The sequence below is a fragment of the Acipenser ruthenus genome, chromosome 10 (genome assembly GCF_902713425.1).
Source record: "Acipenser ruthenus chromosome 10, fAciRut3.2 maternal haplotype, whole genome shotgun sequence".
NCBI lineage: Eukaryota > Metazoa > Chordata > Actinopteri > Acipenseriformes > Acipenseridae > Acipenser > Acipenser ruthenus.
This window is the reverse complement of record NC_081198.1, coordinates 4,946,799-4,962,994: the sequence shown is the minus strand read 5'-3', so window position 1 is coordinate 4,962,994 and position 16,196 is coordinate 4,946,799. Positions and strand designations below refer to the sequence as shown.

At 39.2% G+C, this 16,196-nt stretch overlaps 1 protein-coding gene across 1 annotated transcript in view; it reads left to right on the top strand.

Moving 5' to 3' along the window:
• The window catches only part of LOC117407412 (transforming growth factor beta receptor type 3-like), a 73,513-nt gene that overhangs the window by 46,386 nt on the left and 10,931 nt on the right, over window positions 1–16,196 (top strand). The window contains exons 5-14 of the mRNA XM_059031566.1: window positions 280–463; window positions 2,134–2,302; window positions 3,673–3,820; window positions 7,071–7,257; window positions 8,150–8,445; window positions 9,708–9,863; window positions 10,610–10,744; window positions 11,475–11,642; window positions 13,655–13,954; window positions 15,321–15,441. Of these exons, the coding sequence (XP_058887549.1) occupies window positions 280–463; window positions 2,134–2,302; window positions 3,673–3,820; window positions 7,071–7,257; window positions 8,150–8,445; window positions 9,708–9,863; window positions 10,610–10,744; window positions 11,475–11,642; window positions 13,655–13,954; window positions 15,321–15,441 (1,864 nt within the window). The remainder of the gene's footprint in view (window positions 1–279; window positions 464–2,133; window positions 2,303–3,672; window positions 3,821–7,070; window positions 7,258–8,149; window positions 8,446–9,707; window positions 9,864–10,609; window positions 10,745–11,474; window positions 11,643–13,654; window positions 13,955–15,320; window positions 15,442–16,196) is intronic.

Genomic DNA, 16,196 nt, shown 5'->3' with positions numbered 1-16,196 from the left:
ACATACACTATACAAATGTGTGCAATCTATTTACAAAATATTAGCCTGTGAGGTATCCCAGATGTGTTCATACACCAAGTAACTTTCTCATAGCTACAGGCTACAGGGACTCTCACCCCTAATTGGAGGGTGTATTGAAAGGTTTGATTAATGCCCGGTTCCAGCTGTTGCGCTGCCCCCAGCTAGCAGCAATGATTGGGAGCAGGGGTGATTGAAGGTGTCAGGGACAGTTGGAGTACTCGAGCTGAGGTTAACATCTGGTTCTTTCCTGCCCCGCAGGTGTCTGAAGGTTCCACGGTCCACTTCAAGTCTGGAAACTTCTCTGCGTCTACAGTGCAGCACCAGGAGAAGCTCCCTCAAGGCAACAAACATCTTCTAGTCTGGGCTCAGAAGAAATACGGAGCGGTGACCTCTTTCACAGAGGTCAAAGCTGCTCGGAACATCTACATCAAAGTAGGAGAGGGTAGGTAAAACGGGGGCTGCAGTAACAGCGTGTTGACCCATGGCAATGTGTAACGCAAGAAAGCGTCTTACCACTTTGCTTTAGACCTGGTCTCATCTCATCGAGAGGGGTCAGAATCCGGTGCTCGTTACACTAGCTTCAATCAACCCTTTCCCTCTGACCCCCATAGCTTTTGGCAAGAATCTGATTTTAAAAGCCATAAGAAGTCAGCAGCAGTGGTACTGTTTACAGGATAGAGAGCTTAGTAAAGCCCAGCCTCATGTAAAATAGTTACCTGATGTGACCAAGATGACCTTATTTCGGGTTTGTGCCCCTATAAAAACCATGACCCAGAAACTGAACTTGATTTTTCAGTGCTTTATTTGCGTACTTTTATTGTAAACAAAAATAATCAAAAACAAACAAAACACCTAGCTCTTCCAAGCACTTTCTACACATGTACAGCTCCCTGGCTAACTCCCCGTTTACCTGACATACAAACAAAAACACTCAGTTTACAAACAAAAAGGTTCACACAGTACCTTTTTACACAGTATACAACACACAGTCACGCTCTTCACACAGCAGCAGCCCTGAATGAACTAACTCTGGGAAACAGGTATAGGCAGCTGGCTCAATTTAACAACAATGAGCCCACTTGCCAAAACACTAAAACATTAACAATTAATAATTAAACAATTAACATAAATTAAACAATTCAGGTTGGCAGGGAGGCTTTTAACCTTTCCCTGCCACAAAACACACATATCTACACTTGCAGGGCCCCTGCCCTTCCACACTGGCTTTTTCATTTTATGAAAATTCATTATAGCAGGTTAATATTTTATACTACAATAATGGCTGTGTGCTTGGACACAAGTGCCACATCTTTTATATTCTTCAGACTAGCACTTTTTTACTTGCTTAAGCTTCCCAGTGTCCTGCTAATCCGGGGGGTAATACCTCATGTATAATAAATTCATAGTTATAAAGTCATGTTGGCAATGCAGTATGTCACACGTATGCCATTTGGCTTCATGGCTTACAAATCCATCGTTGTGCTTGCAGGCCTTTATGTAATGTGTCTTGAAGTTATGGACGGTTATTATTTAATACAGATTTTTTACTGATATGTTTGTTATACTTTTCCAATAAAAATATCTAAACAGTCTTCTGAACATGACAGAGATATTACCTCTGTCAAAAAATACTGTTCCCTTTCCTTGCCTCAGGATTTTCCGTGTGTCAGTTTTTCAAAAAAATGGAACAGCACAAAAGGACAGCTCCGATAAAGATGATGTCTCCCCTTCATCAGGTTCATCAGAACTACAAAGAGTGCAGGAAGAGATAACATGGAGGAGTGGTGTGTCGCTTCATAACATGGAGGCTATTAAAGAGACTTATCAGACGGGTCTATGCTACAACTTCAAATGAAACTAAAAAATACAAACAGTGATACACATTAACTCCCAATCCTCTTAGTCATGAACTCATCACAGAGGCGCAGCCAGATCATGGAAACACAGAATGGAAACTGAAGTTCATACAAGCCCTAAAAACATGTTCCTGTCTTGAGCTGGAACCAACACCTCATTTAATGACCAGTATACTGATTGCAGTGCAGTTAAAAGATTCTCAGAGCAGCGTTTGGCAAGTTTTATTGCTCATGCCTCTATTATGTTCTCTTTTAGACCCAGTTTTTCCTGCCAACTGCACCATTGAGAAGAACTTCCTGTCTCTGAATTACCTGGCTGAGTATCTGCAGCCTAAGCCTGCCCAGGGCTGTCTGCTGTCCAGCCTAGGTGAACAGAAGGAGGTCCACATCATTGAGCTGCAAGCTCCAAACTCCAACCCCTACAGGTACGGTGCAGCAGTCTGTCTGTCTGTCTGCAATGGGAACAGAGTCTTTTCACAGCTTACACTGCTGGTTTACAGAACACTGTAGAAAACAGTTAAATGAGTCACTGCATGATTTATCAATGGATATTTAATGTTCTCTGTATTCTCTAGGTAAGATATTTACTGTTTCCTAAAATACCTTTTCCTTATCCACTTGTAGAAGCCAACTAATATTAATCTATTTTTCTATTTCCTTTTCAAACAATAGTGAATTCCCTGATGTTCGGCGGTTTTTATTTTAAAACCAAAAGGAACCAACACCCTAGCAGGATTCATTGTTTAAAAACACACAACTCTTGTTATGAACAGTTTAACAAAACTCTTTGTTGGAAGCAATCAGTGCAAGTACATGTAGTCTTGAGTCATAACTTAAAAGGGATTCTTCCACGGAAGTTTCATGTTCCAAGGTATCGACAGAATTTATGCAGTAACTGTTTTGCAGTAAAATGTCTTGCAGTAACAAGGATGGCAATAAGACTCCTATTGCAAAGCAGTTTCACCCATTCCATGTTTTACTACAAGCTTGATTAGCCAGAGTGTATAGGTCATACGCTGGTAAAACCAGAAATTAATGAAACTGCTATGTAATGGGAGTCTAATTTCCATCCTGCAGTAATAATACATGTGTAATGGTGTACTATTCACAAATATTACCACCATGCTAAATTTGAAAAAAAGAAACCACCTGCGTTACAGAACTAGAAAAAAACAAATAAGGTGTATGTAAGAGATCTTGCTGTAAACTAACCTCCCGAGTTATTGATTTAAAGCATATGACCGTCAACATTTTGTTTGTTTTTTATATTAAAAAAAACTGTTGTTAAATGCTTTTGTAATATGGCTTCTTTCACTGTTGGTATAAAAGTCATAAGTTATCAAGTACCAAGTTCAGAATGTAACTCCAGCGCTGGCACGGGCGCCTGTTTCATGCAGAATACTCTGTATTCAGAGAAACATTACAAATTCCAAGCCTGACACCAATCTTTTGTTTCCAGTATAGTGAGTTTTAGAATCTCGTAATGGCATTATATTGCTGGAAAATGTACCCTGAAACCACTGGCATAGGAAGAATGCAATATTATGCACAATCAAGTCTGTGTGTGTGTGCGTATATGTGAGTTTGTGTGTGTGTGTGTGTGTGTGTGTGTGTGTGTGCATGTGTGTAGTAGTAGTAACCAGTCTGTTATGCACATGTCTTGTTGTCTGGGACACTGTCCAGATTTTTAATCAATTGGCCAGACATTGGAGACATGATAACATGGAAGAATTTTGATAAATGTACGATTCCTGGCATTCTGAGTTTTACTATATGTCCTTTCTCTCCAAAACAGCGCTTTCCAGGTGGATATAATTGTTGACATCAGACCTCTCAAGCCAGACAGCACACTTTTCAGAGACCTGGTGCTAATCCTGAAGTGTGAAAAGTCAGTCAATTGGGTAATCAGGGCCCATGGCGTCATTGGAAAGCTGGACGTTCTGGTACGTACTCAGCTTGCACTCTGGATGACTTCTCAGGGCCGACTCTTCATTTATGTTGTGAACAAATAGGCTGACACTGATAGGCTGATGCTCTGTTCTGCACCAACTGTTATTATTAACAATTTTCAGATTCTGGAGGGACTGAGAATAGGATCCCCTACACTGTATTTCTGACCTGTGGCATATGCTGTGTGAAAAGCCCCTGTTTTCCAACATCTGCCACTCTCACTAACACTAGTTAGACAATAAATGTGTCACTTTTCTGACATGTGAGTAATGCCCTGTTTCGGCTGTGCTGAGGAAGTAGGTTCTGTGAAATTTTCTTTAGACGGCCCTGTAGTTTTCACCATATCAAATGGAGGGAGGCAGACTTTTATTTCGAAAGCCAACCTGACAGATTATTTTTCTTGCTAGTCCGCCATCCATCAAAACATGAATTATGTGAATTGCTGGCAGCGGACACAGTTTCTAGTATTTCACATGTTGTGCTAGCAAGCTTTGCAATGTTAATTACTTTTTTTAAATGAAAAATAAACATACCCCTTTTCATTTTTCCAGTTAAACAAACCAACTGTTTCATGAATATAAAACCTTATTTAATCCCTAAAATGTACACATTTTTTGTGAATGGTACGAGGATTCGTCTGTGTTAGGATATTACCTCTCTAAAGAGCGTAGATACTTCCAGAGAGGCCTGAACCTCCTTTACTTACTAGATTTGGAAAGTGAACCCTCTCTAGAGAGTTGTCCCGGGGCGCAAGGATAAAAGCGGCTCCTTTTCTAATTAGAAAAGTAACAAAATCTTTGGCACACGGTCAGAATAAGGCAAGTTACTGAGTGAAATGAAGAATGGCCTCCAAAACCAAAAACTACTTATTACATGCTTGAAATGCTGCTCTAAAATAAGTACTGTCCTTTAAATGTCAAACATGTTATACCTCATCCACTAAATCACCCATGAAGATTTTCCAAGACGTCCATCTCAAACAGTTTTTCACCCTACGTACAGTATATGCAGTGAAAAGCATATACTAATATCAGAGATTGTTGTATAAATAACTGTAGTTATAAGTACGTTGAAATTCCTGCTGAGCCTCAAAACACAGACAACATGTTTAAATGAAGCATCCTCCTTCAAGCAGGGGAGGATTTTATTAAAACCAAAAGCTCTGTACATTATATTTATATACAGATATATGCCAGGTTTGGTTTCGGGCAGATTTGCCCCATATGAAATGATGATTTTAGGTGGTAATACAAGTATTATTTTTATTATTTAACTACGAAACGCCTCATGTTTCAGGTTTCCAAGAAGACAAATACTACAATTAACAAAGTCAAATAGAAAAAACGTTTTCGTTTTTTCAACGTATTCATTAGTATAAGCTGCTCTTTGCGAGTGTGGGGGTGTCCCTCATGGGAAGATGCCGGTACTGCTTGAGAGAAGCAGCCGGGGCAAGTGCCAGCCATGACAGTGCATTGCTCCAAGTGTATTTGTTCAGCTGCCCTGCCATGGTATTAAATCAATGGTGTCAGCAGCACTGGAAAAGGGAAAGCGAGCAAACGCCGGGTCACTTTGTAAACCAAGCCAGCGTCAACTACCGTTCGATTGGAAACACATGGACGAAACCTGAAGCAGAGTTTTACAGACCTTGCTGGAAAGTGGAAGGCTATTGCACCCCAGATAGTGAAGAATATCAAAAATACTAGAAGTGAGGATATTGGCCAGTCACACTTAGAGAACGCTCAGAGTACAGTCAGGAAATCGAAAGGTTCTTGCAGGTTAACCAAAGCTTTACTTTAAGACTTGTATGTTAAACTAGCTCTTACAATAGTTGGATGTATTCCTTTTGAGCACTACCTGCCAGTGTGTTCCAATAACTGTTATAAAGAGAGAGAGAGAGAGAATTTCACCGTTTACCGAGTGATTTCATGGATGTTAGCGTTTCATGACAGATAACCCGAGCCTGTAACAATTTGTTATAGGTGAAAGGATATAGGTTCAGTAACAGGTATGTCATCCAAGAATGTCTGTATTCTAGACTAGAGGGGAGAATGCTGGTCACATAGCTATTATAATGACCTCATAAAAGCCTAGCTTTGGTACGGTAGACTGTGGCCACAATGAATTAAGAGGCATGGTAGATCTGTGGGAATTGTCTGTGGGAAAGGATTAACATTTGCTCACAATAACAGCAAACCGAATGGGGAACAAATGGGGAATTCAGGCACAGCCCTGGAACCCTTTGGCTGAAACGTTTTTATATTTTGTATATACTCATAATGAAAAGGAGCTTAAACAGAGTGAATCTAAACATACATAAACTATAAGATTAGCATGCCATAATATTTCTCAAATATATTTGATACACTGTATAGCTGAGCAAAAAGAAAAAATACATTCCATTTGAAGCGGGATTGTAATTAAATACATTTGAAGGGTGTTTCAGATATGTTTGTTTTTCAAAGGAGAAAATACTGACGTGTTTGCGGGGAAAAAACAAAGATAAAATAAATAAAAAAACAACCACAACATCAGTCAGGCAGCGTGGTATATACCTATATGTAGCATCAATGGAAATAACCTAGCCTGCTTTCTTATCTTATGAAACCACCACATTTAGAATGGAGGGACAGGAAGGCAGTGTTTGGTGTACAGTATCTTGTATGGCTTACTAAGTTTGTTGTTCGTTTTGAATCTTCATTTTGTTATAATTAGTTTTGGCAAATAAAAAAGATATAGGGCTGTATTTGCAAGGTGCTGAGAGAGAGAGAGAGAGAGAGAGAGAGAGAGAGAGAGAGAGAGAGAGAGAGAGAGAGAGAGAGAGAGAGAGAGAGAGAGAGAGAGAGAGAGAGAGAGAGAGAGAGAGAGAGAGAGAGAGAGAGAGAGAGAGAATAATAGATTCCATCTAGGGTTTCTGTGACGTCATAAATTAAGAGACCGAAGGTCACTGTCACAGAAACCCAAGATGGGATTGTTTTCCTGTAACTCACTGAAGAGACCCATATATTATTATAGAGAGAGAGACCAAATTGTGATAAACCATTTTGTGGGCATTCACTACCACAATAGCATCAGAATCTAGGTTGGGCACATCCTTGCCTATATTTTACTGGTTTTGTAATATATAAAGCATCCACCATGGTATAGGTCATAGTACGTCACTTTTACCTAATTTGCTGTACAAATGCCCCCTGGTAAGGTGCCACACCCATGCCACCCACTGAAGCAGTTGTTCCCTCTGTACAGACGTCTGACAGCGCTGGCATCGACAAACATTCGAGGGAGATTGCATTGATTACGACAGCGAAGTTGGACCTGCCCTCCAGTGCTGAAGCTTTGATTAAGTGGGTCAATGATCATGGCTACGGCCCTGTCACCACCTATACCAACGCTCCTGTGGCAAACCGTTTTCATGTGCGCCTGGAAGAAACAGGTATGAGATACGAGAGAGAGAGAGAGAGAGAGAGAGAAAGAGCTGCATAAAAAAACATGCTTTCATTATACTTAATTACACTTTGCATATGTTTATAATGGTAAACCTTCACAAGGGTAATATGATCACAGATCATGTAAATGAGAAGAAACCCAATCCAGAGGGTGGGGAATTGGGAGTAGTTTGGGCAGGACTGGGATAATGTTTGTAAGAATGCCAGTGGAGTCACACAAGAAGTTAAAACAAAACTGTTAGTGCACTAAATAGATTGGACCCCAACCAAACTCCATGAAGTTAATCCAGATACACCTGACATGTGGTGGGAACAAAGGGTCTCTCTTACTTATTCTCTGGTAATCTAAGCCCATAAAGATATTTTGGAACAAAGTAAAAGGCTTTGCAAAAACAGTTACATTGGAATAATCCATGTACAATGTGTTAACATTAGATCATACGAAAAATCTAGTTCCCAAAACACAGATGGACCCAACATCATTCCAGTGCAGCAAATTAATTTTGAAAGCACTGGGCTACACAGCCTGAATTAAACGGTAGCACAGTGTTCTGCAATAATCACTATGAGACTGATGTGTGAAGCCAGTAATCAAAGTATAAAACAAAGCAAACAAAACAACACTAAAAACTCATTTTTGGTCTCTGTTGTAAAGCACAACAATTTAAATGGAAAATTTGGTTGTTCCTTCCCTGGCCCGGGGAGACACAGAGGATAATGCATTAAGCTTCTTTTTTAAATGGCAACTCCTTAGCCTAGAGATAGAGAGGAAGCGTCTTGCCTCGCTGTAATACGAACCTCACTACAGACTTGTTGGGAGTGTTTTTCTCATTGTCTGTCAAGGAGGATGAGGTATTTAATGCTGGCTTTGACTTACAGTCGTGGGCGAGGAGGTTGTTCACATGATCCCCACTGAACTGGAGATGCTCCGGGACCCCAACCCCCAGCCTGGGCTGAGAAGCCAAGACGGCTTCGGCTTTCCCTTTCCCTTCGGCAGGGAGCGCTACAACCGAGAGGATGAGATGATGCGACCGCCTCACGCTTCACTGCCCTTTGGAGATGACATCAGGAAGATGCTGGAGCCGGAGGAAGTGCAGGGCAGCCTCAACGTGGGGCTGTCTGTACAGTGCGAGGACCACAGGATGGTAGTTGCCGTTGACAAGGAGAGCCTGCAGGTGTGTGTGTGTGTGTGTGCTGTGTGTCTTCCAGCACTGTCCCCTGTGGCAAATGGCACAAACATGCATACTAGGCCAATGTGTAATGTTAGAGTACAGTACAGGGCAGGGACCAAACAAAAGTGATTCCTCAATAAGATATCATTCTAAATAATACAAAAAAAAGACAAATGTACTGTCATACCTTCCATTTCAAGTTCTCAGATAAACTTTCTGTTTGTGACCTGTTATGAGTAAGAATAGCTTTAAAAATCAGTTTACTGCATAGATGTGTAGGGGTGCAGTGTTTGAAATGTGCTGCAGTTTGACCACAGAGTAGGTGTGAGGCAGTTGAAAGCAAAGCAGAACACCAACACAGTTGTAAAAGAAAATGAAAGCCAGCTTTGGTTAGTCTAATGACGGCTATGCAGTATACAATACACACCTTCAAAACTGATTGATAAAACCTGTGTGGACATTAATTTTAAAATGCTATTCCAGACACTGAATGTAAGCATTTTATTTATTTATTTATTTATTTATTTATTTATTTTTACACCTGCTGGCTGACACGTGCAGTATGTTATTTATATATTGGAGGTGTGATATGTTAAGTATGTTACTTAATACATACAGTACATACCTTATTATATTTATATTCGCACAGAACAGAACAAGCTTTTTATTTCCCCTATCATACAATACAGAAATGCAGAACTACTGTACAGGGTGACTACTGAGAAAAGGCAATTATACTTGTACGTGTGTGTGTGTTAGATTCGCACAGAAGCTTCACTCTTGGAATTTCAATACATATTTACTGCATATTGCTGCCACCCCAGTTTCATACAGACGTCTAAGGTGTAGGCCTTGAGTAAGAATATTGGTGGCCACATAATAGGTTACCATTATTGTCAATGCATGGTTTACTGGAAGAGGCTCTATTAAGCATTTGTGAGCCCTTAAAAGCGGACTAGATAACACACACTGATGTACCCTTACATAGAGGAGACTGTCAGCAACACAGGAAACCATCATTTTGTGGAGGTATGGGCCCTCATTATTATAAGTACTGTTTGTATTCAGTGCAGTCTAGAAATGATCTTCCTTTCAAGAGAGTCATTTCAGTTGTATTTATTAAAGTGCCACAACTTTAAAAAAGGTACAGTTCAGAGTCAAAAACGAGTATAATGCTATGTACTGCAAACTGAGAACTGGCCTTTAGCTGTAAAGAGAAATTGCCTCCATTGAAACTGATGTTCTTTTGACACATTTTGCTCCAGGCTAATGGCTACAGAGGCACAGACCTTACTCTGCAGGATCCTACATGCAAAGCAACAGAAAACACTACACATTACATCTTGGAGACGTCTTTGACTGGCTGTGACACCACCCCTTTCCCCTTTCCTAGTGGCTCACGTGTGGTTTACATCAATTCTGTAAGTACAAATAGGTTTGGATTGAGAAACTGTACATAGGTTCATATAGGTTCGGATTGAGCAACACTAGCAGGATTGTAGGCAATTGCAGGATTGTTGGCAAAGTTTATACAGTAACCCATATGGTTGAGAATAGTTTTAAGGTGTGTAAGATGGTTGTGACTTTATAAGCCTGTGTTGAATATATCAGCGGTATAGGTTTTCCTAAAATTTATCAATATAAAAAATAAAAAAATAATTATAACAATGCAGGAGTATGTCATTAGGAGGCCTGACTGGCAAGCAGGTGTCTTTTTTTAAATGTGTTCTTTTTGATTGATTTTATTAACAGGTTACAAAGGAAAAGAAAAACCATAATACTCCAGGAAAAAAAAAAAACGTTAGTGTAAAACAAAACAAATTAAAATAAATAGGACTCTCCAGTAAAAATCTATGTCTAGTTGTGTTCATGCTTTCCCTTGTGCTTTTTTCCCACGTATATTTTGCAGAATGTTCTAAGAATATCTCTATGGTCATCTACAACACATGATGTTATAGGGTGATGCAAAACGTTTGGCCATAGCTGTATATACATTTACTGCATATATATATAAAAATGGAAAAATATCAAAATCCATTTCAAAGGGAGCAATGCCTTCTGTAATGAATTTAAGGACAGTGTGTGCTCAGCTATTGTGAAATACTGTACTGTGGTAAGTTCTCTTTGTTGTGGTTACCCTTGTGTTGTTGTTTTTGTTGATGGGTAGATCATGATAAACCAATCCTACCCTGGAGAGGGAAGTGGTTTGCTGAGTGATTTTGAGGACATGGAAGAGTCTGAAGATAATGGATACTCGGCGGACGCTGAGGAAAATGTGAGAAACGGACTCAAAACCATCTTGGTAGGTCCTTATCTCGTCACTTCCATGATCCCGCCCATGTGCAGAAAAGGGCTTTCAGCTGGGACATACTCAATACATTCTTTACATGAATATATTCATTGACACATTGAATGTGTTAAATATATCTTTGCTAAGTGATATGTATGTTACTTTTTACATCCACACAGTGTTTTATTTCCCTTACCGTACACTGCAGTACCTCATTACTTCCCTCAGTGTGCAAGGAATGTAGAAGTACAGTGTGACTACTGAGAATAGGCAGTAACACATGTACCATACATTCTTAATGTTTGCCTTGAGGGGGTTAGGCTTCCTGGAAATTAAGCACACATTTACTGTATATTGCTGTTGTCCCCGATTTCATTCACATGGCTCAGGGTAGATGTTATTTAGTAATACCTATAACCTTGGATCCCTGGTTGGTATAAGCTTCAGGTTCACATTGAACTTGGAAGGAGGACGTTAATTATTATTTTTTTTATCCTAGAATAAAATAACCCATCTACTGGTATGTAACAGAAATATGTTGTTGTTTTGGCCGATGCTTTCTTCTTTGCGATTATTTTGTAAGGATTGTGATTTTTGTTGGCACCAATTTTTAATTCTAGTGAAATCTTTAACGAACATAACGAAAGCTAAGTGTTGGTTTGCTGGAGAATTGCACATTTTCCAAGTCTGGAGTGTGTCATTCTCTTTACTAATCAGTTAGCTCTCCTTCCTTATCTTTCAGTTCAACTGTACGTACGGAAAGCCAACAATTCCAGAAGGCCCACCATTCAGACCTGGCGTGGCCAACAACAATGTGACCTTCAGTATGGAATTCTACAACACGGCTCTCTTCCTTTCTCCAGCCCAGGCTCTCTACATGGCCGCAGAGAACAGACAAGTCTTTGTAGAGGTAACATGCTGCGCAATTCCCTGCATGTTAGTACCCCCACGTGCCACTTGTAAAAACACAAAGCAGCCCTGTCCGTTATTATTTTTCTCTTTCTGGTTTTGATTTTCCTTTATGTAACCATTGTATTTGAGATCTGTGTCTTTGGTAGACTACTGTTATTCTTCCAATACATCTTCAGATCAGTTCCTTCTGCTCAGAGTCTGCATATTCCATGTACATATGTACGTAATGTCCTGCATTTCTAAATAATATAAACACTGCCTTACTTATGATCAAAACATTTAGTCTGGATCATGGTCGCTTTCACTGGCTTGTTAAGATCCTCAAGGCTTGGCCGGGGTCATTGTTTGTGTGGTCTGGCTTTTGTTTCCAAGGTGATGAAGTAACCTTTCATCCTCATAGATTGATAGATTGGGTTCCCACACAAGCTACTTGTATTTAAGTTCAAGCTGTAACGATGGGGAACCCCTTATGAAATGATTGGCTTGCTGTAGATCTGGTTTAGGACAGGCAGGTAGAACATTATTTTTATTTTAACTGTTGTCATCGATCATCAGGAAAAACATGACTAGGAAACGATATGTATATCACTTTGCTTTTAAAAGAATGCAAAAAATATTTGGGTCACAGTGCAAATGGAAGACCAACAGGGTGCCACATCTTTGAGGAGTGTAAATGACCCATACTGTCTGTGGATCACAAAGAAGGATTTGTACATCCTGTAGACTAGTGCAAACCGGATAGTGGCTTTTAACCTTCACAGTTTTTCTGCAAGGTCTGTTCCATTGTAAAGAGACAGGGGATGGGGATGGGGATGAGGACAGGGGGTTGTGCATAAAGTTTAGCATCTGGTTTTCTGAGGTGGTAGGGGTTGTAACTGGCACATTGTGATTATTGACTCTAATTGATGAAGTGGGTTTACTGGGATTTCAGTTTCAGAATCGTGATGAGGATAGCCCCCTTTTTGCATTCAATTCGATGGATTCATAAAACAAATTGATGGCAGTTATGTAAATTGATTTTATCCGAATCAAAATGATGACAGTTTGGAGGATCTCATTGAAACCCTTGCAGACCGGTTCACCAGCTTACTTAACATTACAGGAGGAAACAATTATTGAATTAACACCTTTTTATGGAAAAGTTTTGGATTATTACCAGTTTGCACTTCCTTTTTTCCAAATCTGGGAGCAGACTTTGCTAAACGCTTGGTGAACAGGATCCTTTACGTATACATTGAAATCCATGGCAATGTATTGCTGTACACAGATGAAAAGGATGTCAAAAGGAAAAGTGTGATGTGTTTTTACAGCACACTGGGAGATGGTAGAGAAACGCTTGGAATATAGCAGCCAGGAGCAATGAGGACTGTGATTGTAGACAGGCTAGGGTATGTTTTAAAATCTTGGCAGCGCAAGATAGCCTTTAGCAGACAGATGTGTAGCTTGTGGTTTCTGAAAAGGAAAATCGTATGGATAATAACTAGAGGAAATGCCTTGTGGTTTGAGACGGAAAGATCCTCTTAAAATGTTGAAGTGACCAAAATCTTACGACAGAATTGTGTGATTTTTGGAACTGTGACAGTATTTAACAATATTCTTTGAGCTTGTTTCCTTTATTTCCAAGTCTTTTGCTCTTCACCAACTAAAAATAAATACATAAAAAAAACCTACTGATGTAATAAAATACTGGCCAAACATGCTTGTTCTTAAATTAAACTGAGTAGATTTCCATTCTGTCAACCCTAATACGTGTAGGTTTTTCAGTACTAGGGTTAATCATGGACCTGGGACAATATCGAGTTTAAAAATTTTTCTGCAATTTAAAAAAAGCAAACTGAGAAAAATTACAAAAACTCTTCTTGTATACGTTATTCCTTTCATCATTTTAATGGCATTCTAAAACTCCAGTGCAAAATTCTAATCTTGAGCTGGGTTTGTAGGAGCAGAGAGGGTCTTGTAGCCCACTTCACACACTTACAACCCTGTTTCTGTGATCTTGTCTTTATACAGGTCTCTGTAACCAAGACTGACCAGGAACTTGGTTTTGCAATTCAAACCTGCTTCATTTCACCCAGCTCGCTCCCCAACGAGCGCTCAGACTACATCATTATCGAGAACATTTGTCCGAAGGACGAGTCGGTGGTGTTCTACGACCCGCAGACGGTGGACTTCACAGAACCACACGCGCAAATGGACAAGAAGAGGTTCAGCTTTGTGTTCAAGCCCAAGTACAACACGTCACTGCTGTTCCTCCACTGCGAGCTGACCTTGTGCACAAAGAAGGAAGTGGACAGCAAAGGGCTGCTTAAGGTCAGTTATATAACATGTAATATCATTTGCTGCATATAAAAAATAGATTAGGTCTTAACGGACATTTTGAAAAGCAATTTGTGACCTGTTCAAATAGGTAAGGTTTCAACTTAATTATTGTTTTGTTTTGTCAATATTTGTTCTGATTAAAGCTACATGAAAGAACTTAAAAGGTTTTCCACGAACCGTATTTCATCTGTTTTGAAATGCAACTCTTCAATAAACCTCCAAAATACCCATTTCCAGGAACTGTTCACCCAAAACACACATTTCTGAATTGCAGCATGCAAACGACACGCAGTCAGCCCTAATGAACTGAGCAAGCATACAGCACTATTACTCACGTTACCCACAATGGAAAGAGCTAAGATTCTGAAAGATTAATGGTAGCAATTGAATTTTCCCCTCAACATCTTTAGTGGGCTTCATTTTAATGCAGTTATTTAAGGAACCTGCAAATTACCCCAAATCAACAAATGGGTAATTATTGTAATATACTTGGAGAAAAAAAAAAAAAATCTCAATCATTTCTATCCAGCATCTCTTTGAAAGTGTAACTAACTGTATAAGCTCACATAAAAAAATGTATAGTTCTGCCACTAGAAGAATATAATTGAATATAGTTTTAATGGTGATTTTAGTTTATAAATGTGTGGAATAGTATTACTGGGCAAATGAGTGCTGTGGTATAAATGACATAAAGGCATGTCTTCATGTAATATTTACACGAGAAGTATTTAATTGTCTTCATGTAAGATCTTGTTAAACAACTTTGCGCTGAAACATCTATCAAAATTTGTATTATGTTTATTTTTAGTACTGCTATAGTATCCTTGGCAATAAGTTTTCCTGAATGAGCCCAAAGTGAAGGAAGGCATAACATGTTATTGTATAATACCATAATGTTACATTTTACATGTAAATTTTGTGACTTGAATCACATTCATATAAATACCTATCTATCTATCTATCTATCTATCTATCTATCTATCTATCTATCTATCTATCTATATATATATATATATATATATATATATATATATATATACATACATAGAGTGATTTATAAACAATTGGGCTCTGCCATGTGTCTGGCCCATGTTAATGCTTTGATTTCAGTTAGCTTGAAGATTGTCCAGAATAGCGGCCGTGATGCTGCATGTTCTTATTTATTTTGTGTCCTGGAGTTCGGGTTTTGAAGTGTTTTTAAGCTTCAGATTCCACCCTCAAGTCCTCTGTAGTAAGCAGACATAAGTAATGCGGATACTAATACTAATACTAATAATCTGCTCTGGGAAATGTTGTCCATTAAGTAACATTAAGTAGCAGCCCTGATCTCACTCTGCTTGTTTTCTTTACCCTGCAGTGCATCCCGCCGGATGAGGCCTGCACCGCGGTCAATGGGGACATGATCATTCAGATGTTTAAGCACAGAAAGACCACCACCAAGCCACTGGTGGTTGTGTCCGATAAGGGCAGGACAGCTGGTAGGTTGCTTTTTACATGGAGTTTTTTGGGGGGGGGATAAATAACACGCACCCTCAGCACACACCTCATGTGCTACAATATGAGGAAACAAAATATATTACGGTATGTATTTGCTTACGATTGTAAGTCGCCCTGGATAAGGGCGTCTGCTAAGAAATAAATAATAATAATAATAATAATAATAATATACAACAGCTATATACTGCTTTCCAATTGCTTTCTGGACTGATTTAAAACTTGGCATATATATATATATATATATATATATATATATATATATGTACACTCTTGTCATAGCATTGAGTTTTCAGTATCACAGCACACAGGTTGCCTAACTAGACAGGGAGACAATAAAAAAATATCGGTATTGTAAAAAAATTGTCTTTGATGCAACATTTCGAACATATTTTTACATTTAAAAAGTAGTCACTTTGTGGGGTGCTGACACACAAAGCACTGAAAAAGTTGGAGCGCATGGACAAAGTCATTAAAAGCATTTTGTGACATTATAACACAATCTTAATTTCTCATTGTTGTAAAGAATAATATGTGCAGGATCGTTTACCATCTGGAGCGTGTTAGTTTTCAGTGTTCTGAATGATCTGAACGCAGAGGCACAGGGATGGGGACCAGAAATCCCTCAACCTCAGCTCTGCCACATGTGCATGTTACCATTTAAATGAGGTGCGCACCAATGGAATACAGCTAGGGGCAATTCAAGAACAGTTGTTTCTGCTTAACTATTCTGAGGCCC